At 39.8% G+C, this 26,614-nt stretch overlaps 1 protein-coding gene across 1 annotated transcript; it reads right to left on the reverse strand.

Annotated features, from left to right (window-relative positions):
• On the reverse strand, positions 1-26,588 carry LOC111346169 (uncharacterized). The gene is given in 13 exon segments (XM_088728639.1): positions 1-3,219; positions 8,913-8,987; positions 9,120-9,234; positions 9,421-9,531; positions 9,970-9,982; positions 9,984-10,084; positions 10,324-10,443; positions 10,676-10,735; positions 11,687-12,884; positions 13,376-13,430; positions 13,758-13,846; positions 19,901-19,942; positions 26,415-26,588. Coding segments are annotated over 10 exon segments (4,599 nt in total). The 5' UTR covers positions 13,400-13,430; positions 13,758-13,846; positions 19,901-19,942; positions 26,415-26,588; the 3' UTR covers positions 1-437.
• Between the last annotated feature and the right edge of the window lie 26 nt (positions 26,589-26,614).

Consider the following 26,614-nt stretch of genomic DNA (forward strand, 5'->3'; position numbering starts at 1 on the left):
AATGAGTCAAAACTTTTTATAGTTCTCTTATATCCAATGAGAACTCAAAGTACAAACAAGCAAACTGCCAGAAGCGCGGGATAATGCGAGTGACTAAGTCGCGGTTGGTTATTTAGTTTTGTATCTGATTGGTTTAACAAGTGGCGCGAGATTTCTGAAATAATCACACAATGTAGTAGACGAAAACCAAAGAAATCTCGGATAACTTACATCTCACAACTAAAAATTTCTCTACAACTGAACGACTCTCTTCAAATACACACTAGTATTTCTGAACGCTCTCGCTCTGTAATGATACAAAAACCCAGACTGCTGGAGCAAGAAGTCTGAAAAAAAAATGAGGACAGCTCGCATGAAGTTCCAAAATTCTAATATTTCATTTAGTCCTGTTTGGACCTACTCATAACAGCGAGACAAATTCTACGGGCAGGTAATGTTCATGAATTCCTAATCCACTTTACGCCGGGGGTGAAAACAACGGACCTACATTCGTCCGGTTCCAATCGGCCGCCCAAAACCTCGAAGAGATCTCTTCCTGACTTAGTCATCGGATTTTGTATCAAGCCTAAAAACATCAAAGTCTTGTTGCGCTGAAGAACCTCTACAAATTCTTTAGCCCCGTCATCGCTGATAAAGTTTTCTCTCAGCTGCAAATGCGTCAGGGTCTGATTTGTTTTCAGCGCCTGCGCAAGAGCTACTGCACCTGAACAGTCAATGCGGTTTTGACTTAAATCTAGACGTTCAAGAGTACCATTGACCCTGAGACCCTCTGCTAGGATTATAACACAAGGTGAGCTGATTGAGATATGGTTTAGAGCTAAACGGGCCAGCTGAGTGTCACCTGACTGAAGAGCCTTTGAAAACGCTTTTGCTGATGAATCACCAAAAAAAGGCATTATAACTTTGGAATACACCATACTCAAGAAATTTGGAAGAAATTGCGCACACCCCACGTATAGATGAGTCAGAGAATAGTTTGACTGAATAGCCTTTCCAAGCTCAGCTAATGATAAGTCACTAACACGTTGTTCATGAATATCTTTTAACCTTTCATCAACAAAAGGCCCATAAAGATATTCAGTACAAAAATTTAAGCACCTTAATTTTCGGTTAGACACCAAAGCTTGAGAAAGTGCTACGGCTCCCTCATTACCAATGTTATTCCGTGCGATATTCAAGTCCTCCAATACTCTATTGAACTTTAAAGCTTCTGCTAAGGCTTCAACTCCGATATGTGAGATCTTATTATCAGCTAAGCACAAATGAGTCAATGTGTGATTTGACTGCAGAACTCTTCCGAGTGCTTCGGCTTCCACATCACCAACTCCAGCTTCACGCATATCTAAATGCGTTACCGTGTGATTGGCCTGAAGAGCTGGAGTAATTGATGTGATGTACGAGCCGTTCGTCAAACGTAAGTGCTTCAGAGTATGACATGCTTTAAGAACACTTACAAGTGCTGCTGCAGCTGATACATTGAGTTCCCAAGTTAATTTGTTCAGTTTGCAGTTGCCATTAAGAAATTCGAACATAACAAAAAATTGAGAGTTCAAGGTAAAGTAATGACCATTCACTGTTATTTCATCCATTGGAAAACAGCGTGCGAGTGCACCGGCCATCTTGATTTGGTAGGGTTTGATTCCAGTATTAGGATGTTCACATTGAGCAATAGCTGCAATTGTTTTCACTACGAAAGACTCCCTGCCGACTGGAAAAGGCATCCCCCGATTAAGTGGTTCCCAATAATACTTAGCATCTCTGCAGACATCGTCGTATTTATAGGGAAGAGTGAACAACACTGGTTTGTCATCCCTGTCTTTTGCTTGCTGTACATAAGGACGGTAAAAGAATTGACCTGGTTTTCGATGCGGAAAGGCAGCGCATATACTGGAAACCAGGAAAGCAGCTGTATCATCACTTTTACTTGCAGCCATTGTGATGAGAAACTTCCATATCTGCCAGTACTTATCAACTGGAGTAAGCTGTGCCAGCAGGGCGGCTTTGTCCCTTTCAGTAGTTAGCAATTCATGCGCCAGGTGGAACGAGGCGAAATATTCCTGAAAAGTCTTGTGGATAAATGCGTACGATGGCTTCGGTTTAATTCTGCTTGCACTAGGCTGTCGAGAAAGAAATCCAAGCTCAAGGAATTCGGTTGAATGACTTTTCAGCTCTTCAAAAGTGAAAGATAATTGATCTTTGAGCAGAGCTTCGAGAGCCAGCTCTCCTAGCTGATTTAGCTGCTCTGTGTACTTTTTTACGGGATCTTTGTCGTCCAAAGAGATTTGTCTTCTTGAACAATATCTTCTAAGAACACAGCTGACAAGTTCAAAATACAACATGGTTCTGTTGTAAGGTAATACTCCGCCTGTATCTTCAAAAACAAGACATAGAAGAGCTGTGTTAAGCGCACTGGCAGTCAATTCTCTAAGCTGTGAGTCCCTGTCTATTTCCATGATTAGTTTCTTACCAAGAATCGGTTTCTCGTGGCCGCTAAAGTACTTAGTAATATAATCGTCTGCGTCTTCTTTGGTGTAGCCCACAATCTCAAACAGCGCGTCACAGTGTCGCCGAACTTTCATTCCAGCTTCGTGTCGAGCTGTTAACATGACGTAGGTCAAAGGAAATACTCTCCCTGTAATCAAAGGCATAAATTCTTCGAACAGCTTCTTCGGTAATTCATCCAATCCGTCAAGCACCAACAAGATTCTAGTTTGATTGTGGCGAATGAAATGGAAGAACTTTTCCTTGTCTTTCTTGTCTACATCAATTGGTAATAGCTGATCATCAATAGCATCCTCAATGTTCGCAGTCTTCATATCCCGACACGTCAGCCTAAGGAACATGTCCACTTCAGGAAAAGAAGGTTCAGTTGTAATTTCCCCCACAGACCAATCATATGCAAGCTTCTGACAGTAGGTGGTTTTGCCCATCCCAGGTGGCCCCTCGATCAACACCACTCTTGGTTTCTTACCTTTACATTCGCATTCACATTTGCAGTCACATTTTTTGAGTGCTCTAAAGACCTCAGTCATTTTGACGAGGTCATCTGTTAACCTCTTTCGTTCTTTCTCACGGGAAACGATCTTTAGTCTTGTAAAGATCTTGGCCAGTTCGAATTCCAATTCATCCTCACACCAAGGGAAGGGAAACAATACAGCACCCTCGTACTCTCGTCTGATCAGCTCTACAAGTTGCTCCGGGTAATCTGAAAAATCGAATCACACGCTGTTGTGTTAACCTAATAATTACAATTTTTTCTTAGTAATTTACTACTTATTTAAATAACTCATTCCTTAACCCGTTCCCCCAAGAAATACTTCCTTTTATAAGAGCAAGGTTGTCTCAACAGAGAAATTTAACCCTCTCAATCATATGTTGTCCCTCTCTATAACTGTGATAATTGTGTCTTCTTACTGATTGTTAGAAAGTTTGTGATTTTAACAAAGTTCTTTAGACTGAATGTCATTCAATTTCTCATTAGATTTTTCCATATTATTTCTAACGAGCACAAATAAAGATTGTTGATATTGTCATGTCCTACCAAAAGAAGACTGACGAGTAGAAGTACTGTTTTACCCGCAAACAAATTATAATTACTGGATGAAGTGGAGCATGCTAGGGAGAGATGTGTGCGAGGGCGTTGCTAGAGGGGGAGGGGGAGCCCTGGCGTGCATCAGACCCCCTACCTCAGTTGAATAACGTGTTTTCAACATACAACCCATGCATAAATTCAGGTGGATGATACACGTGCTAGAACATCGGTATAAGCCACCTCATGAATGACGGACAGAAATTACAAACCGTGATCCACCGCAGTGAAAACATGGATTGTTCACGCCGTAAGCCTTCGGATGGCCGGGGAACTAGCATTATGATATGCTGGTTCTTCCGCTGCTTTTTCTGACTCCGACAATTTAGTTTTTAACGGATCGTCAGCGTCGCAGTCATAGGCGAAATCGGAAGAAAACAAACCTGTTCTGATTCTTCTCGCTGCGACTCTATCTAGCTAACGACTCTACTTACGGCTCCGAATTTCGATTATTCACCGATTGCAAACGTTCTTACGATTCCGACCACAACCCCAATGTTGCCAGTTGAAACCAGCCCTAATGCCAATTCTCAAGGCTGTCAGATAGTGAAATAATCACACAAAAAAAGACAAAAACAAAAAACATTAAATAGTGCTAGACCCTATTGACGCAAAACGTTGCGATTATCGGTGTCTTGGAAGCAAATTATTAACCGAAACCAAAGGCTGACGAAAATCATTAGCTTCTTAGAGCATACAAGCCCACTTTTCAAAGATTTAAATGTTATCAAATTATTTGATGAAGTAACTGTCCACATTGCGATTTTTATGTATAAATTTAAAAACCAACTTCTTCCCACTAATTTTAATGTTTTTTTCACTTCAGTAAAAGAAACTCATAATTATAATACAAGCAGGGTCCGAAATTGCGACCGACTGGTCGCCAATGCGACCAAAAATTAGGTGTTGGCGACCAGAATTTTAGAACTGGTCGCCAGGAGGCGACTAACATTTTGTCCCCTCGGCATTTGAAATTCCAAGGTAAAAGGAAAAGAAAACTTAAAGCTCCCGTGGATAACTGTAGTAAAACGAAGCGACGATCGCCATATTTACCTAGCGCCATATTGTTTCAGCGGCTTCTTTCAATACGGATATCGCGGACAAAATCCGTGACGAGATCGAAAGCGTCGGCAGAATCACATGCGCTTAGTCCTCCATCAGGCGGTGTGCGCACTGGGATTGCGATGCATTGTGAATGTACAATTTTCAAGATGGCGGCGAAAACTTGTTAAGTTGGTGAGTTTCGGAGAGCATTTTCGACCTAAAACAGAATGTATCTCTTTCGTTTTTTTGCCGAAATGTCTCTTTCAACTTCCCAACAGTTAAAAAACATGGTTTTTGGGTTCAAACAAAAAATGCTCTTCTGTTTTTAATAGCCCATTTTATCTACGCTATTTTACTGTGAAATTGACACCTTTTCTTAAAAGCTTAGAATTTCTTACCTCTGTTACTTTGAATGATAAAAAAGGTGTAAAAGGCTTTTTTGATCTTCGTTCTAACCCTGTATATAAACGCTCCCCAACGCTCCCCAGTGCATCTTCAGATATAACCATTTGAACATGGTTAACTTTTAGGGAAATATGGCGATCAAAGACAACAAACGGCCTTACGCCGGCGCTCATCACCGTCCGTAGAAAGCTTTGAAATATACTATCAAATCTTCAATTGAAAACAAAACATACTAGACTTTTATAATCGAAAAAACACCTTCCTAAACGAAGTAAAAGGATCATCACTAAAATTTCTCACCTCTCTCGATTTCCACGTTCACTTATGGACAAATACAAAGCCTTATGTATCCAACAAGAAGCATCGATAGCCGCAGTTTGGCCAGAAAATTCACGCAAATTGACTTTTCTGCTGATTTTTTCCAGAAAAGGCCAGAGACAGTTGATTCCCATTACGCATTCAATCAGCTAGCCCCGAAGAGATGTTTACCCCACGGCGTCTGCATGCAAATGACTTAGATTTCAAATTTCACCCATGAATCAGCGTGATCCCAGTGAGCACACCGCCTGGTCCTCAATAGTTTACTTAAATACCGGTTCGAGCAATAAGAGTGTGAGGGCCTGGCACAAGCACATTGATCGTCGTTGCGTTTTCGTTCCGTTTCAACGAAGCACTCTTAGTTGAATCTAGGTATAGAAAGAGGGCCCCCATATGTCTTATACACAGAACTTAACAGGGTACCAGCATAGTTCCAACTAAATGGAAATAATAAGAGAAAGACACCCGAAGCCTTCACAAGAACGTTCTTCGAACGGACAATCACGCCCATTGAGATGTAGGACTCTGTTACCGTTACACGGCTTTTGTGAAGTATGTATATTGCGTTAAATGAAAACATTTTGTTGAAAGGTTAAATTTTGTGCTTTACTATAAATTAAGGTATACCGTGGCCGGTATGGACAGATTACGTACGTTATTTACCCAAAACACATGCAAACTTAATAATTGGCGGACAAACTTAACTAAAAGCCAGCCAACTTAATTAAATGCACGCAAACTGTAAAAAGCGCGGACAAACTTAACCACCACTGAAATACTTGTTCATGCATTTGTATCTTCAAAATTGGATTATTGTAATTCATTACTCGATGGACTACCGAACTACCAAGTAAAAAAGTTACAGCACGTCCAGAACGCCGCTGCTCGTCTCATCTCACTTTCAAGAAAACATGAACACATTACGCCTATTCTAATAAATCTTCACTGGCTTCTGATACATTATCGCATTGTGTTTAAAATTCTACTCATCACGTACAAAGCTCTTAACAATCTTGCACCATCGTACATTCGTGATCTACTCACACATTACGTTCCAGCTCGTCAACTGTGTTCATCATCTAAGAATCTCCTTGTGATTCCTCATTTTAATTTGAAGACATACGGTGCAAGATCTTTTTCTGTACCTGCCCCCACACTCTGGAACGCTTTGCCGTCTGATATCATGGACAGCTCATCAGTGTTCGTTTTTAAAAACAAACTTAAAACTTTTCTTTTTAAAAAAGCCTTTTTCTAATTTTACAATTGTGTCACTCTTGTTAAGCGCTTTTAAACTTTGAGGAAACTAGCGCTGTATAAATACTTTATTATTATTAACTATTATTATTATTATTATTATTATTAATAAAGGGCATGCAAACTTTACAAAATAACGCGTACAAACTTTATGACAAGCACGCAAACTTTAAAAATAGCACGCAACGTCAAAGTGAAACACATACAAACCAAAAATGAAACGCATACAAAGTTAAAATGAAAAACACAAACTGAAAATGAGACACGCAAACTTAATAAAACGCGCGCAGACTTAAAGTGAGACACGCAAACTTAATGAAACGCGCTCGAACTTAAATTGAGACAAACAAAAATGAGAATAAAACTTGAGAATAAAGACGCACGCAAACTTAATATAGAACGTACACAAACTTAAAAAAATACGAACACGTACGTTCTACTTTAAGTTTGCGTGCGTGTTTACTCCTAAGTTTGCAGGCGTTTCATTTCAAGTTGGTGTGCATTTCATTTTCAGTTTGTTCGTCTCATATTAAGTTTGTGCGCGTTTTATTAACTTTGGGTGTCTCATTTTAAGTTTGTGTTTTTAATTTTAACTTTGTACGCGTTTCATTTTTAGTTTGAAAGCGTTTCATTTTAACTTTGCGTGCTATTTTTAAAATTTGCTTGCCTGTCATAAAATTTGTACGCATTTTACTAAGTTTGCATGTCCTTTATTTAGTTTGTGAGCGCTTTTTACAGTTTGCGCGCATTTAATTAAGTTTGCTGGCTTTTTGTTAAGTTTGTCCGCAAATTATTAAGTTTGCATGTGTTTTGTGTAAATAACGTACGTCCCTACCGGCCACGGTAAAGGTAAGTTATACCATGGGTTCCAGAGGGATTGTTTTCTTTAGTTTGCGGCAAATTCAGCGGCGAAGCCGCGATCGTGGCGATGCAAGCAAGAAACCAGAAAAAAAGGAAACAAACAATTAGTTTTGGCGACCAAACCCGTCCATCTGGCGACCAAAATTTTAGGTTAGTCGCCAGTTGGCTCCCTTAGGAATAAGTTAATTTCGGACCCTGAAAAGGCTTTCCTCTAGAACGACTTTATCTCTGCCAAAGACAAGAACAAACTATGGTATTTTTAATATTAGATATCATGGCGCTAAGGTTTGGAATGCAATCAGTGATGACATTAAGCTTCTATCACTTAAACAATTTAAGAAGAAGTTAAAATCAAGTATTCTTGCAAGTTACTAACTGACTTAATTATACCACACACTTTCTTTCTTCGGTTAGTTAATCTGCCTAACAAACTGTATTTTCCTGCTTATCTTCGCTAATTTGTATTTTTAGCTTGTAACTAGTTTTTGTTTGTGTGTTTCTGTGTTTGTTATACGTGTTACTTTAAGAAGTCTTAAGTACCTGACACCGTTAGTCATTACAGTATTTAAAATCTTAAGGATGGCTGTTCAATTATATTAGCCTGGTGGTTATTTTGGGCAGCCATGCACTTTATTTTATTTGTTTTATTACTTTTTTGTAAATTTAATTTAATTCAGGGGTGCAAATAAAGTTGTTGTTGCTGTTGTTGTTGTTATTGTTGTCGTAGAGTTACAAGGTTTTTCACACAAGGTTGTGAAATTTCTCGCCATCATTTTCAGTGTCATCCAACAACTGCTTAATTAATGTTTACGAGGTAATATAGGTTAGTTGTTATGTATCACCAACACAAGGATAAGTATGGAAGGGGTGTATGGGAATAATAAGGGAGACAGCCGACGGATCCTGTAGCTATCACAAATCCTTTTTTGTCCCCAGAAATATCAGCCTCGTCGTCTACTCCAATCAGTTCATGTTTGGTTCATGGAGAAGATCAATACGTTTTACAATGTAGATATGAAGTTCATATATTTTGAACTGCGGTATTAAATACGTATTAATACATTTTGATACAAAATTATTTTGGTTTTATCAACTGAGTTTATAATGTAAATTGGCCACCGTAAAGAGTTTCTATAACTATGAATATTTGCACTACACCGGCATTGCAGAGGTCATGAGTTCAAGTCTCGTACAGGCCTGAGTGATTTTTCAAGCTTTATTTTCACTACTGCTTAAGTAGTGTCCATTACTGCAAAGATCGCTTTCACAATCATCTCTTAAACTGCGGTTCACATAAATGATTTTCATACATTCACTGGGGCGGATCCACGATTTAGTCAAAGGAGAATTGTCCGAGAGCATGCTCCCCCAGGAGATTTTGAAAATTAGGTCTTCGGAAACATGATTTCCAGCATTTTGCGGGACAATTAAGGGATTCAACCGAGCCACGCGAACCACCCCTGGATCCGCCTCAGATTCAGAGTCATAATCTAAAGAGACAATACCTACACAAAAGCTGAAAAGTTTAGGTTTCATGAAAAAAACGTAATAATAGAATATACAATAATAATAATGATAACGAATTAATAGACAATGCTTTGCATGAAGAATCCAAAGTATAATAATAACACCTTGCTGTAAATGTCACTAGCCCTGAGTGTGATTTTTCTCTTGAACAGGATTGCCTTGAGTCACAGAGGCTGAAGGAAGAGAAAACTGTCCATATTCAGTTGGTAAATGAGATGAGTAACCACCAGAGGAGCCTTAGACCCAAAACAGACATAGTATCAGTTAATTACAGCCCTGTCGGTTAAGGGGATAGTTTTGAAAAATATTATAATTATATTATGTACAGCACTAGCGAGCTTTACAAAGTAAGCAAGTGTGGGATGTGAGAGTCATTTGAAAATGAACTAATTTATTGGCATCACTAAATATCTTGATGTTACCTTCAAGGTGATCATATTTAATCAGTTTTCTTTTAAATCGTTTGGAATGATGATCAAGAAAATCAGAAGAAGATGGCCTCTTATCTCCAGTTGAAATAAGTGGTCTGCTTTCTGGACATAAAGGTGCAAAAAAGAAAAATTACACGATTAGAATGTTTCTGTCAACATTTAATATTTGTCAACTGGTACTTTTTAATTGAGAATATTAATAGTTGACAGAAAGATTCTAATTGTGCAATTTGAAGTTATAACTTCATTTTCTTCAATTTTGTCCATTCATCTTTTCCTTTAGAAACATCAAGAGATAAAACTGAATCCCATCAACTTTCTCAAAACAACCAAATTTAAACGCTTACAGTGCATGTACACGTATAGGCATCTACATGTAAAATAAAACATCTACTCCAGTTACTACAGCTCAGTACACCCAAAAAAAGGAAGCTGAGCTTCATCTACAACAGTTACTTTAATTTGGTCGACAATAATATTTCTTATTGAGATAAAGAATCCAAATTCTATAACCACATCTTTACCATTGATTTCACTAACCTTGAGTGCAATTATTTTCTCTGTTGACCAGGTTTTTCTTGAGTCACAGAGGCTGTGGGAAAAGGACTTGGCCCACATTCCATATATGAATTTGAGGAGTGACTACCAGAAGAGCCTTTTAAAGTTAAAACAAACATCACATCAGTTAATTACAACCCCATCACATGATTTCACTGTTAAATCATATGCAAAAAAAAAATGTCAAGTTTATGTCTCTGAGGACAAGGCCTTTATAAGAAAAGCAAATACAATAATAGTAATAATAATAATAATAATAATAATAATAATAATAAACAATGCTTTACAAGAAAAGTTTAAGCGTAGTAATAACTATTCACCACAAATTTCATTAACTTTCAGTGTGACCTCCCTCTTGAACAAGTTTGTCTTGAGTGGCAGAGGTCGAAGGAAGAGGACACTGTCCATATTTCATAGAAGAATGAGATGACTGACCACCAGAGGAGCCTTTTAAAGCTGAAAGAGACACAGCCCTGTCACTTAAGTTCAATAATAAAAATTAAAGGAAAGACAAAGGCATGGTTTGGAAAAATATCATGGGCTAGAGGTAAGCTTTACCAGGCATGCCAGCTCGGGAGTCATTTGAAAATGAACAACAAGACTGACATTAATTAATATCTTGAATTATTACCTTCATGCTGATCACAGTAAATCGGTTTTCTTCTGAATTGTTTAGAATGATCATCACCTAAAACAGGAGAGGCTGGTCTCTCATCTTCTATTGCAATGACAGGTCTGCTTTCTAAACCTTAAGATGCAAAATTACAAGAAATTATAAACCCTTTCTATTACAAAGCCAATGATAACGAAAACAGCTCATAACCTCTTCTCTTTAGCCTCCCATCCTCCTTGAACAATGCAGAAGTAGTATATATAATTAGCTTATTTTTACTCTCCTTCTTTTCTTCCTTTTCTTTTCTTTCTTTTCTTTTCTTTTTTTCTCCCATTTTTCTTTTTTATTATAAATTCTAAATGTAGTATATTATTGCATTGTATCAATAAGTCTAGTATTCATTCCATATATTTATATTAAAAACTATTCTCTTAATACCCTAATTTATTATTACCTCACACTTGTATCTTGGATCTCTCTATTTACTTATTTGGGACAGTGACCAACACAAAAGCTACGGCTACTTTGGTCACTGTGCACACATGTACAAACCTGCATGATATCTACTCCTCATTATCTTCTTCACCTGGTTCTTTAAGTCATCTTATACTGTATTAATTTGAATAGTGCAAAATAAGCTTGGACTCTGGACTCTCTACAAATGACATCATCAGAATGTGCTTCTTTTAAGATCTGGTGGTAATAAACTAGCAATTCACTCACCAATACTTATACTTTGTCTGTTTATTTGTTTTCTTTCTAAGCCATCAAGAGTTTATCTAAGACATGCACACTTGCAAACAACCACTTCATGACCACTGATGTGCCTGCAGGTGTGCAGATGACCACAGGCTTAATGTATTCCCTAGGCTTAAGGCACCTCACTTTTATCATTAAACAAAATAAATCTCTTTAACCGTTTCACCCATCACACTAACTATCTTCTAATTTCTCCTTTCAGTATCACCTTTGATTCAAATGGAAATGATCAACAATTTACAAAGCTCCTAGTTTTTGAACAAGTAGGTAAGAAGTAGATATCAATAAATTCACTTCTCTCAGCAAAAATCATTTTCTGTAGCTTACCAAATATGAGACTGTACATCCTCTCTACAAGACTTCTAATGGGCTTTTCCCAGCTGTACATCTCAAGGTACTTTTCACGAAGAATCTTTGTTTCTGCAAGTCGCACACTCCTCTTTTTCTGTCGCACAGCCTTGATTTCCCTTGCCCAGACTTTAGGATCTTCAGAGTCAATCACACACTGTGATCCTAAAGGCACCTCCTTCAGAGCTTCTCCAAATCCTGAATTACCACTGACAAATACAGGTAAACCTGCTGATAAGGCTTCCAGAGCATTAATTCCAAATCCTTCAGTCTTGGATGGCATTATGGCAAGATCCACCTCACAGAATAAGTTGGCTAAAACTTCTCTCCTGTCACTGAAGCTGCGAACAGTTAGCTGATTATGATCAATACCATGCTGAAGAAGCTTATCTGCTACTTCATCTCCTTTCCCTCTGGGTGCACCAACAAACTTGAGTTGGTAGGATTTATCTTTCAACTCAGCAATTGCTTGAGCTGCCAGATCATAACCTTTCAAGATGAAATCTTCACAGCTGTCACCACTTCCAATGACTAAAACACTGAATGTTCTTCTTTCTTCAGTGGCTTGCTTTACCTTCAAAAATTCAGAGAATACGCTTGGGGTCAGGTCAAAAACATTTTGCTCTTTTTGACTGCAACGAAGGTAACGCTTGTAAGCATCTGTCAGCTTGGGTCCAATTGCTACAACTTGATCAGCCTTCTCACACAATGCAACTTCTATTTTTTGCAGTTGTTCGCCCTGTGAAATGCTTTTGTACATTCCAAGTTCTTCTGGGGCAGTGTGAATGACTTGAATCCATTTGCATTGGTGATGTTTTCTAATAACCTGCACTTGTTTGCCAAGAGTTACTCCATGTCCTACTACACAATCCATGACATGTCCATCTGGGACAAGCATCAGACAGTCAAGTGGATCCATACCAGGCAGCGTTTCAGCAACAACCAGCTGAACATCATGACTTGCTGCATTGTTTCTGTCTTCTTCACTGCATTGTGGAAGAAAGACACTAACTTCTACATTGGAGTGTTTAGCTAACTGTATGGCAAGCTCCCTGTTTATGGTTGACAGGTCTCCATCAGTTGATGATCTCCACTCACTGCTCAGCAAAGTGACTTTTAGTTTCCTGTTTTCTTGGCCTTCTTGTGATGTAGACGCTACACTAGGAATGTCAAAATCCTGCAAAAGCAAACGAAAGGGCATTCAAAATAATTTGCAAGTTTCCTTTGGGGAATTGCTCATTCATGCGTAAAATTACATATTCCATCAATGTCTGTCTAAATTGGCTGCTCCTAATGTCACAAAGTCAGGTGCATGTACATGTATGAGATGTATCATTTCAAAGTTTCATCAACCTTGTGACTTCTACATAAGGTGTAACTGTCCATGCAATGCATGTAACAAATAATGTTCTCCTTGAAGAATAACTTCTTTTCTTTTTGAAACTCAATATGTACCAGCAAATGACTATTCTGTTTGCTGGTTGTAAAACATTAACCAAATAATTGGGTTTTCCAGTTTAAAAGTCTAGTACATGTAGTCTGATAGTATACCGTTGAACAGAAAATGAAAGATATATATGCATTTCTTAATTAAGCAGCATTTTTCTTCGTGATAAAAATTAAACTACACAGTCCTACAAGAAAATTCAATTATCACATTATTGTTACCTTTGATACATGTAGCTCAGACATCACAGAAGACCTTTAATACTGAATAATGCAGCTAAATAGAAAAAACATTAAAATGTCAAACCATGTTCACTTCCTTTCACTAGGCAATAATTTATGGGTGAGTTGTAGAAAATTAAAAGGTTCAGAAATAGAAATGAGTTCAGTGTAAGGGAAAATATAGAAATGTAAAACATGGAACATTATTTCATAAATCAATGTAAAAAGTGGGAAAGTTGCAGCAAAGAAAACTTGAACAATGAGGCACAGTTAATTTCAACCATTTCCAAAGGGTGTAACGCCAAGAAAGCCATGCACTGAATGGAAACTTTTACATGAACATTTGTTGGAGTAAACAACAATAGCAAATTAGAGGAATTACCTTACACTCTTTCTAGTCATCCACAAGAAATATCCATTGTGCAGAAAGGAACCCATTGCAATATTGAATCCCAACATGCCTCCCTCGCCCTTAAAATTGACAATAGAAAAATAATTATTCTAACGAGATGTAAGGAATTAAAGATCAGCATGCATATTCTCTATACTACTTTATCAACATTTCCTAAGATGTTGAGATGGAAAATTTGTTATACAATCAACAACTTCTCTAGTTGGTGATCATTTCCTTTATTCTTGTGACCTTAATGTGGGATTCAGGGGTGATATTGTAAGGAGAACTTAGATGCTTATATCATAATTATAGTCATTCTTAGGGGTTAAAGGGTTCACGGAGAAGTAAAATTACATGAAATATACTGAGATTGCTTTATTTTTTCTACTGAAAATATTTCATAGTTCTAGTGAGTTAGGGATTGTAGAATGATACCCAGAATCTGCATTTCAGACTTATGCCAAGAAGCAGCTTAAACATATTACTGATTCTACAATTGACACAGCACTTTAAAATTGAATTTTAGGATTATTTAATTATTTATATATTAATCTGCTTTCTTACTGAGGTTTGAATGACCAGAAATATTGGCTGGAAGTGCCTAATAGCAGAGTTTGCTGAGCAAAGCACTATAGCTTAGAAAAACTGGTAACTCATAACACCAGGAAAATGAGACTGCACTGTACTCTCACACATCACTTACAATCTCCTGCATGGACATTTACTGTTCAATTAATTGCATATGGCCTACTCTGATTTAAATCTTGTTGTAGAGAAAATTTTATATAGCATCACATCAAGCATTGACAAAATAGTATGTTTTCAGTTTAAATGAATCAACACTCACAAATGCATTCAAACACATAGAAGTACAGATAACATTATACTGAATGTTTCCATTGCACAATTTTTGTTGATGTTGTTGATGTTGATCTTTGCAGCCCAAAGAGCCAATAAAACCACTGAGCTTTAAATATTGGAAACACAAGGCTTTCCTCAAAGAGAAATAATAGAATGTTCAGTATGCACTTAAAATCATAATTCAAGCAATATTCCTTTTATTTATTCAACTGTTTACAAAATTTTTATAACATATGTACAGTATTGTTACCTTTTGTACCTTAGTTTAATCTTAAGTTTTTCCCTCAAAATCCTGGAAAAAGGGGTGACTAAATGAATCACACATATACAAACAAATCAACAGAAAACAGTAACATAGAGAATTAAGAACTAAATAATCTTAGAGAAAATGATCGCAGAGGTTTGAAGGGAAAATCTTATATTGTGTTAGCTAATTTCCACCATTGCTGAAAAGAGACAGTCGCTTGTGGATCGAGTTTGTCTTTGTAATTAACAATTATTCGCAGAAGGCGAGGTGAATATCGTTGAATAATCCCTGAGACGAAGTCAAGGGGATTATTCGACAATATTCACTGAGCCTGAGGTGAATAATTGTTTTAGTATAATTTCAGAGCTGAACAACAGAGAAATTTCTAAAATCATAACATTTTAGTAACATTTATTAACTTTTTATTTTAACATTTTATATAAACCGCGTGGAGCGGTTTATATAGCGTCATATAAGGAACCGCTCGACCAATCAGATTGCTGGAAACTCTTTGCTCAGCTCTGAAATTATACTAATTGGAAATATCAATCACTTATGTGCAATTAACTACTTTTATATTATTCTAAGAATGCCTGGTCGACATTTTTCATCATCATCATCATCATCATGACTTTATCATAGTGTCAAAAAAAGCTATAAGCCACTTAGTCAAGGGTAAACAAAACCCTCTACTAATTGGGGACACTGAAATAAAACCAATTTTAAGTTAAAACAATTAGCCTAGGTAAGTATACTAGAAAATAAAAATAGATAACTATTAATAATAATGAATTCACTTGATATTTACAATAAGATAATACATTATTTAGATTAACTAGAGTATATAACAAATAATAAATAGATAAATAGATAAATAAAATAATATAAAGAAATAGATCAGTATGTATGTCAATTGCTACATAATAGGCAGTTCTCATAGTCAGGTTTAAGCTTTAGCGAAAGATTGATACCATGAATCTGTCGTTTAAATTATTGCAATGATGGTAAATTTCTAAGATTGCTAGACAAGCTATTCCATAATTTTGGTCCTAGATATCTCAATGAATGTTTCCCAGAAGTTACCGAATGAATTCTGGGTATGTGAAAACCAGCCCCTCTAAAGTTGTAGCCAGTGCTATTTAATGACAACAAGTTGCTGATGCTCTGAGAACACATGCCATGCTTCAAGCATGCTGTATCTTGAAGCCTCCTTTCATACAGCTTCTCGTATTTGGATTTACCATCCCTAAAGACTGCACGCAGACCCCTCTCCTGAATGCGCTCTAGTTTCCTTTTGTCGCTCACACAGCACAAGTGCCATGTAGGATGACAATAAGTTAGACTAGGAAGTATTGCAGCTTTGAAAAGTTGCAGTTTTGCAGCCGTGGCACTATTTTTTAATCTCATCAATACACCAATCCTTTGCCTTGCTTTTTTACATGTGATATGTAAGTGTTCACTAAAATTAAGCTTGTTATCGATGGTCACACCTAATAACTTAAAGCTATACATGCATATAGTCCGTTCCTTGAACCCTTACGCCAAACTCATCGCCTACTTGTTTACTGGTGATTAGCATAGTATGATATTTGGAAAGGTTCCCCTTGAGTAGATTATAGATTCATACCATACTGAGGCTTTTGTGGCATTTGCATTAAGGCTATGATTAACTGTAGACACATTTTCATTATCTCATAAAGCTGATGGTCATCAGCATATATGCTGAGGTTCTGATCAATTTCATAAGCTAAGTCATTTTGGAAGATGTTCCACAATAATGGTCCCAATGCTGAACCTTGGGGACAGCCACGGTTAACTCTTCTCTGGGAACTTTTTTGAGATGCCAACTCACTCTGTTGTAATGGTCGCACAAGTAACTACACAACAGTCTGATTAGGCTTTCTTGGAAACCATAAGCTCTGAGTTTACTTAGTAACAGAGCTGGATGCATCGAGTCAAAGGCCTTCGACATATCAGTTGTTAACATTCCCACAGTCTGTTTGTTGTCCCTTGCCAGTCTCCAGAGCTCAGTTAAATTAATTAGGGTGGTCTCACAGCTGTGAGTTTTGCGATAAGCTGTTAGAGTCTGTTCCAGATGATGGTCGAATATCCCCACTAGCTGTTTAGCTACAATCTGCTTAAAAACTTTGTCCACCACAGGGAGGACAGTGATGGGTTTATAATTCTCCTTTAGTAAGGGATCATCACGCTTGAAGACCAGCACCCATTCTCTCTTTTTCCATAAATGGAGCCAATGTTCCTCATATATACCTCTGTTTAATAAATTGGTGAGTGAGGTAGCAATTTCTGCTGTTCCAACTCTTAGCACAAATGGGGGGATAGAGTCATAACCAGATGCCTTCCTAGCTTGCAGTGTTTCCATCACTTGTTGAACTTCTGCTTTTTGAATAGTTTTGAATGCAAGAGCTTCATGTTGGATAGAATGCTGTGCTATTTTTAAGACACTTCAAGGGTGGTTAGTGAAATCACTCTCGGTTTGAGAATTAACATTCTCCCCACTGATATCGTTGCAAAGTAGCTGCCCAGGGTTTCAGCTACTTCATCTTGATTCCTGATAATTTCTTCACCTACTTTAAGATCTAATTGGGAGCTGTTTTTGTCCGTCGTTGTGAAACAACGTTTTTGTTTGTCAACAACTGACGAGGTCGTAGACGAAACTAGTTTTTAAGTTTTCGCAGTGGTGTGTTGAAAGTAGAAGTTAGTTGGAGTTTGTTCACTTACATGGTTTATCTGGTGTTTTTGCCCGCCTCTGAATTTAAGAATGGCATAAAAGTTCTATAGAAGTCTGCTGGGTTCTCCTTAAGATGATTTGATTTATCCCTCCAATACGACTTGATTGCTCTTTGTCTCTGTCTTGTGGCTTTATTACAACATTTGACTAGCTTATCCCAGTTGGAGGTTGATCTATCCTTGTAATAATTTGCTAATGCCTTTCTCTTAGACCTGATAGCATTCTTCCAACTTGTTGTCATAATTATTAAACAGTAAGAGAGGTTCAAGTTTCAAAAGACTGTCAAATATTGAATGGAAACCTAATATTAATTGCTTTTGCAGGATGTTGACATTCCCAGAGTAACCTCTTCATCACAAGAAGGCCAAGAAAAGAGGAGGCTAAAACTCACTTTGCTGTGCAGTGAGTGGGATGAATCTCATCAGTAATATTAGTCAACAGAGTACAATACAATACAAACTTTATTGACACTCCCTAAAGAGGGTTTATTGGTGACAATGATCTAAAATTACAAAATTACAGTATTAAAAAGTATAATAGAAAAATTAAGGAAGCTAAAATGTTGATAAATGTTCGCCAAAGTTAAAACTAAGAGTGATGAGAAAGGAAAGCAGCAAGTAATTTGGCTCTAAGTTTACGCTTAAAATCATGAGAAGAATTAGAGTTTGAGGGTATCATCTAAACAGGGTATCATCTAAGCTAACAAGCCAACTGGGAGCAGGCCATCAAATTAATTCGATATAAACCCGTAGATGATAAATCAAACAACAACAAACATATGAAACATATGTGTGAACTGCGGTTATGAGACGTATATGAGAACGATCCTTCGCAGTAAAGCACTATTTGAGCAATAGTGGAAATCAGACCTGAAAAAAATCGAAGGATCGTTCTCATATACGTCTCATAACCGCAGTTCACACATATGTTTCATATGTTTGTTGTTGTTTGATTTATCATCTACGGGTTTATATCGAATTAATTCGATGGCCTGCTCCCAGTTGGCTTGTTAGCTCAATTGGTAGAGCGCTGCACTAGTATCGCAGAGGTCAGTGGTTCGAATCCCGTACAGGCCTGAAATTTTTTTCAGGTCTGATTTCCACTATTGCTCAAATAGTGCTTTACTGCGAAGGATCGTTCTCATATACGTAGAGTTTAATGTTGTATGAGCAAAGAGAAAAACTGATAGTAAACAAGGCGGACAAATGCAGCTAAAGCAATCCATATGTTGAAATTCTCTGTACTGCTTTGGAGTAACCTTGCCACACTTTATGTGGCACCATGAGTCACACTGGTCACAACTTAATGCTCAATGGTTGCGAGCGACAGTTTTGAGAAAGACAGCGCAATTTTTGGGCCCTGGATTTTCACTGCTGTCCAGGGCTCGATACTAATGGTGGCCCACTAGCCACAGCCTAGTATAAATTCAGTTTTGGCTAGTGGTTTTCAATTCTCACCAGCCAGTTTGCCTAGTAAACAGACTGAAATTGTCGTAACATCTAAAAACATCTAAGATGTCACTAGCCACTTGGCTAGTAATTTGAAAAGTTAGTGTTGAGCCCTGGATGTCGCCGCTAACAATCAGAGGGATTAGTTGAAAACTACGTTCCAAATCAGAGTAGTAGTGCACTCTTGAAGCAAAATATCCTTTACCACGAGGGAAGGATCCAAGATGGCAGACATGCTTCCAAAGGCATGCATACTGCTTTTGAGGTGGAATTCCCTTTGTGTGGCCGCCAGAATTCAACCGAGAGTGGAAAGGGCCACTCCGAAGGCTTCCCAATGTATTTTCACTCACATGCGTTGAGATAAGTGCCAGAAAAATAAGAAAAAACTGAGAGCAAAGAAGAACTCGACTTCTCGCCGTGCTAACCCTTCAAGCAAAGCAGTACTACCTCTCGCCTGTACTTTAAAACTTAAAGTAGTACTAGTTTCACATGCACATACTTTCACACACAATAATGACATTCAACAGTAAAAACTTCCAAACACAGTTTGAATAAGCCGATCAAGGAACATTCCATAAGGGACACTGATCTAGATCGGGAAATTATATACGTATTTTGTATAGTAAACAAATCCAAAGCGAAAGTTGTTGTTTGGTTCTTGGGTACAAACTAAATGCTTTCAATCAAGCGACTTTTATTTTCAGTTTCAGTGCTGCTATATGACTCTAATGGTGATGATGAAACATGCTGCTGCCCATAGTGAAAAACAGAACAGGTTTTTCGAAAGTAAAAGCGAAAAACCATCGAAACAGACTGTACATACCTTAATGCTTGTGCGGAAGTCAAATGTCATTGCACTTCAACTCTTACTGTTACACACTCAAATCAACCAGATTAATGAAACACAAGGTTATATTTATTTCCAAAACTTCGAGCACATGCGTTTTTCTCCCTTTTACCCGACACCCTTTTGGGTTCATGAACTCGACAAAACATGTCACGCACTCTACACACTCCCCCGCCGAAAATGAAAGTGTTCTTCTAAATATTACAAAACTATTTATCAGGGTTCTCTGCAGCTACTGTAACTGTTGTTTGATATTGTCTCCTTCAGCATCTTGTGTGCTTTTGATTTTCTTTTTTTTTTTTAATGTTTGAGTCTTATAAGAGGCTCCTCTCAAGCCCTCGAGTAGTAGACAGGTTGGAAACAGCATGGCCACACCCAGAAATACAGGGGTGTTCCCGGAGGAATAGCTGTGATAGCTGGAGCTTGAATGGCGTTAACGCGTGAACTGCTGAATCCTGGCTCAGCCGACTGGTACTGTGGGTTTCCCAGGGAGTTGTAAGTTAAGATCTGCGGCGGTCTCCTTTGGCGCTGCGGCCGAGTCCACATGTCCTGCTCAGCAATATCCTCTCCCTCTGATCCGTCATTGTCAGCACTTCCTTCATTTGCAAGTTGTATTTCGCTGGATGGCCCATTGGTGCCCTCAGTAGTCGCAGAATCCTCAATTGACTCTGAAGGCAAATCGCGTCCTGGAGACACTGAGTTTGAAGTTCTTACTTCAGTAGGTATTTCCTCTACAAGGTCCACACTACCGAAATCATCATCATCTTTCCCCGAATTCTGTAGGTCATTTCCCGAAACAGACAAAAGTCGTTTCTCTACTGCTGATTTTGGGGGTCGTGTACCAAATCCCAGATTTGGGGCATCTGCTTCCAAAGCGTCACAAGGCAGTAGTAAATTCCGGTGAAGTACTCTTGCGCGGCCACCTCCACTCTCGGGCTTCACTTTGTAGACTGGGCTTTGAGCCCCCATTCGTTTAACCACAACGTGGATAGCGCACTCCCAATGGGATCGTAATTTTCCGGGGCCACCGCGCTCTGTTAAATTTCTAACTAGCACCCGATCGCCTGGCTGAAGAACGCCACCTGAGACTCTCTTGTTGTAATATTGCTTGCCGCGCTCGGCAGTCTTCTTTGCATTCTGTTGAGCTATCCGGTATGCCTCCTTCATATCATGCTGCCAGTTTTGGACGTAAGTGTTATAATCTCCCTCTGCACTCTCTTGATTCAAATTGAAAATCAGGTCGATGGGCAGGCGGGGTGTTCTTCCAAACAACAAGTAATACGGAGCGTATCCTGTCGCCTCATGCTTCGTGCAATTGTACGCGTGGATCATCTTGTTGAGTGATTCATCCCACTTTCGTTTCTTCAAATCTGGGAGTGTTCGCAGCATAGACAATAGCGTGCGGTTCATCCTCTCCACTTGCCCATTCCCTTGAGGGTGGTAGGGGCTGGTGCGAGACTTGGAAACGCCAGACAACTTATGTAGTTGATGGAAGAGATTGTTCTCAAATTCTCCTCCTTGATCACTGTGTATACGGGCTGGGAATCCGAATCGTGGTACAAAGTCATTGTAAATCTTTTCAGCCACCGTTCGTGCTGTCTTGTTTCGGGTTGGGTAGGCCTGTGCAAACCTTGTGAAGTGATCTACTATCAGCAAAATGTATTCAAATCCCCGTTGGCTTTTCTCCAAATGAAGAAAGTCTATAGACACCATCTCAAAAGGGGCAGTTGTCGTAATGCTCTCCATTGGTGCTCTAGGGGAGGTTTGGGGCTTCTTTTGCTGGATGCAGTGACACTTGTTGGCGATGAAATACTCGATTTCCTCTTGCATGTAAGGCCAATAGAACCTAGATCTCGCTAGGTCCACCACTCGATCTGCACCCAGATGACCCATTTCAATGTGAAGCTCTTGGTAAACCAACTGTTTAAACTTTGTGGGTAATACTAGCTGCAATCGACTCTTAGTTTGGCGCCACAGAATCCCGTCCGCTGATATATGGAGTTTATTCCATGCTCTCAAGTAGCAAGATGTTGTACGAGTCTCATTTTTCCGCTCTCCTCCTGGTGGGGGATATCCCCGTTTCTTGTAGGCCAGGATTCGTGAGATGTCGGGGTCTTCCCGTTGAGCCCTTAATATTTCTTCTAAAGTAAGTTGGCGAAAAACCAAATCTGTGACGCCCGGTTCTGCGTGAGCAATGCCAACTCTTGCTGAAACTGCTGCCACCCAGGGTGTGGCGTCTGTTTCCTGATGTATCACTGCTTGACTTGTTGCACAAATTGCGTCCTTTTCCATTTCTGCAATACAGGTTTCCATGTATGCACTGAAATCTAGCGGTAGGCGGGATAGTACATCCGCATCAATGTTAGATTTGCCAGGCCGATACTTGATGTTAAAATTAAAATCTGTCAGTTCTGCCACCCACCGGTGCCCTACTGCAGACAACTTAGCTGACGACAGAATGTAAGTTAGTGGATTGTTGTCGGTGTAAACAGTGAAGAAGGTGGAGTAGTACAAGTAATCACGGAACTTCTCAGTTACTGCCCATTTGAGGGCAAGGAACTCCAGTTTTCCCGCGTGCATGTGGTAATTTTTCTCTGCTGGAGTTAGTGTCCTAGAGGCATAACCTAGAACTCTGAGCTCCCCGTCCTGTTCTTGATACAATACAGCTCCAAGTCCCTCTTGTGAGGCGTCTGTGTGAAGTACAAATGGCTTCGTAAAGTCGGGAAATGCCATCACTGGAGGAGAAGTTAGTCGGTCGACCAGCATGTCAAGCCGCTTCTGATGTTCCTCTGTCCATGTTACCTTATGATTATTAGCCAATAGATCAGGGCCAGCCATTAGATCGTACAGGGGCTTAGCTATGCGTGAGAAATCCTGGATGTATTGCCTATAGTAACTCAGGAACCCCAGCAGTTTACGCACATCACCCACTGTTGCTGGTTTTTGTTTCGCCAAGTTGTGTACGGCGGCCGTGTCCTCTGGGTCTAGAGAGTAGCCATCGCCAGAAACAACCCGCCCCAAATATCTAACTTGTCGTTGGAAGAGCTTGCACTTTGATGGCTTTAACTTTATCCCATGTTCCTGCAGTCGACGCAGGACTTGTTGGACATCCTGAACGTGTTGCTCAAAGGTTTTACTATACACCAAGACATCATCCAGGTAGGGGATACAGATGTTGTCACGTAAGCCATCTAGGCATTCATTCATGCACCTTTGGAATGCCGCCGGTGCATTCATTAGCCCGAACGGTATTCTATTCCATTGATACAATCCCCAGGGGATCACGAATGCAGTCAGGGGGCGGCTTTCTTCTGTCATAAAGCCTTGGTGGTAGGCCTTCCCTTGGTCCAGAACTGTAAACCATCTGTTGCCGCCTAGGCCATTTAAGATATCCTGTATACGGGGAATCGGCTGTCGTTCTGGATATGTTTTCTTGTTCAATTCTCGATAATCAATACAAAGTCGCAGACTTCCATCCTTTTTGCGAACACAGACCATGGGTGAGGAGTAAGCCGAACGGGACTTGCAGATCCAATTTCGATTAATCAAGTCTTCTAAGTACTCTTTCACTTCCCCATAGAGTGGCTTGGGGATGGAGATATAGTTCTTCTGTACTGGCTCATTGTCCTTTAACTGGATATCCAGCACCAAGTTCTCCACGCAGCCAACATCATCGTCGTTTCTTGCAAAGGCTCCAGCTTCTTGCCGTAGCATTTCGTGGACGATCAATTGTTCATTGTCTTCTAGCTGACTCAAGTCAACTGGTGGCTCCCATCCATCTTGTTCCTGACCAGGATGCGAGGTAGCTTCAGGGTAAGAATCCTCGTCTCCTCGAGAGTACGAGTCGGGAGTGTTTGGAATTGGTAGAACTGACTTTACCAGGTGTATCCGGCCCAATTCTGTTCTGCGCTTTAACAAGATGTTTCTGTCTGTATTGTTTTGGACCACGACGGCCACGTGACTAGAGGTTCCCGGGGTTATTTTAGTAAGTTCCTCGCCCAATTCCAGTCCGTCTGGGAGCTCGCTGTCTTCCTTGGGCTCAAATATTACTGGCATCCCCTCTGGAACTGGTCCGAGGTGAGTTTGACACTTAACTGTCGTTGCCTCTCCTTTTGGCAGCATAACATCTCTCTTTCCGACTTTAACAGCTGCAGTACCGGTATCCTGTGTTCTTGACTGGATCAGATTGATCAGGGTACCTATGCGAGTATGATGAATTGAAGGGAATGACTGCTGAATGATGTTACTTGCCGCTTGGTGGTTTCCACCATATTGAGCGAGGATTTCTTCTATAACATTGAAGCCAATGATTGGGTACTCTTGTTCCTTTTGTCCCACCAGTACTGGAACTGTCAGCTCATGAGCAGTTGTATCGTCCCCAGCCAACTTAAACCCGATCTCAATCCAACCGTCAAATGGAATGTTTGTCCCATTCATCGCTTCCAAATTCAGCTCTTCTCCTGCTCCCAACAACTCTTCAACATTTCTTAACACCTCCTGCGGTAAGTGAGTTTGTTGCCACTTCCTTGACACAACACAAACCTGGGAACCTGTATCCCATAATGCCTCCACTTCCTTTCCCTGCATTAGGCATTTTACCACGCACCTCCGTCCCACGATTTTTGTCAGTCCGAGCTGCTGCCTTGGCGTCAGGTGGCAGGGAAACGTCGTGTTCAAATCATGGCCATCATCTCCGGCTGTTTTCTGTTTCTCAAGTTCCTGTATAGCCATGCAAACTGGTTTATGCACAGCTCTGTATTTTACTTGACATTCTTTTGAATAATATCTATTGGTCTTACAGGCTCCGCCGCGGTTAAGTGGTACATGGTCTGTGCTTTGTTTTCCACACTGCACGTAACGGGACTTGTTTTCTTGCCTGGTCACACCCTGTCCCATGGACGTGACCTCTGGCCGTTTCCCTGGAATTCTGCTGGAGAGCGTCGGCTGAATTGGGCATTACACTCGCGTACATAATGGCCACTCGCCCCACACCTGAAGCAATGGTTGCACGGCCATCCATTCCCACTTTGTTGGCAGGTCCTACACCGTGGGGGTTGTCTCATAGGCTGTTGTGTGAGGGGGGTTTGAACCCGGAGTGGGGCCCGAACTCTCTCTTTGACTGCGGCCACCTCTGCCTTGAGCTCCCTTAGTTCTTTCATGAGACCTTCCTCCACCCCATTATTCTTTGTCTCCTGCTTGTCCCCTCCCTTTTGAACAGTATTTACCTTGGGGGTTAGCTGTGAACCGAATTTCTGTGATCGCTCCAGTTCGTCACTGAAACACACATTTAATTTCTCGAATAGTTCTTCATCGCTTATAAATTTCTTTTCCAAGTAGGGCTTCATTTCGATCTTAATATTCTCATTTTGCAGGCCAAGGGAAAAACTATGGACAAACATGCCATGTACTAAGGTAGGATCATATTTCAGGTCCGAGTCAGTTTCTTGAGATGCAAACAAGATCTTCTGTTTCAAATCGAGAAGGCGGATCAAGAATTCTTGAGGTTTTTCCTTTGGCTGTTGGACAGTTGAGCTCAACTGATGATATAGTTCGGTTGCTGTTCTCTCCTGATAATGAGAACGCATAATTCTCCTCAATTTGGCCAGTGTTAAATCTACCTTACCCTCCAAATAACTTCTTAGGCTTAACGCCGGATTTATCGCTTTTATCACAGCCTCTTTGATTTCATCCTCTGTATAGTCGTTCTTTAACCCATTCTCAATTTGATGTACTAGCGAGGAAAAACTCAAACGATCCTTTTGCGACGCGTCGCCAATCTGGCCCGAAATCTTGAAGTCGCGTTTGAATTTTGAAATTGACACCGCGGGATTTTGCTCTATTTTGACGGTCGCCTTACTATTTTCAGAAGCTTTCGGCGGTTCCGTTTTCTGTTCCGGTACAAATTTTCCCTGCATACTTAGAGATGACGACAACACTTTGAGCTTCTCATTATCTAATTCTTCCGTTTCGAGGTATTTATTTAGAGCTCGGATAAAAACCAACCTTCCCTTGCTCTCAGGCGGTACAGTAATGTTCAGCCCACTACAAACTTCTTTAAGCCTTTCCTCGCTCAAGGAACACAACGCGGCCTGAATTTCGATCTGCAGACTCTCGGTGTCCATCATACTTCCAAGAAATAATCTTTCGTACTCACCAATAGTGCAATCAGCCGTTCACAAAAGAAATGCGACACTTTACGTCAAGATCAGTCCGCCGTCGACAGCAATCGACCACAACCAACTCGCGCTCGACGAATCAATCAAGCGTGCCAATTACTTTGTCCTTCACAACCCAAGGCAGTTCTTCGTCGATGATAAGCCTCTTCGGTCCAGTCCTGGCAGGGTCGCCAATGTTACACACTCAAATCAACCAGATTAATGAAACACAAGGTTATATTTATTTCCAAAACTTCGAGCACATGCGTTTTTCTCCCTTTTACCCGACACCCTTTTGGGTTCATGAACTCGACAAAACATGTCACGCACTCTACATTACCAGCTCATTTTTTAACCAAATTCGTCAATGTACATTTTGAATAACGCAGTGATTACTATTCTGCATGTTCTGCAGTTTTCTTTTAGCTTGAAAGGCGCGTCTTCGAGTTATTTCTTCTGATCTAACACGATGAGGCAAGTTTCGAATTGTTAGTGCGAGAAAGTCTGGTAACTAGTTTTTAGCACCAAGACGAGG

Source organism: Stylophora pistillata, chromosome 7, assembly GCF_964205215.1.
Source record: "Stylophora pistillata chromosome 7, jaStyPist1.2, whole genome shotgun sequence".
Taxonomy (NCBI): Eukaryota; Metazoa; Cnidaria; class Anthozoa; order Scleractinia; family Pocilloporidae; genus Stylophora; species Stylophora pistillata.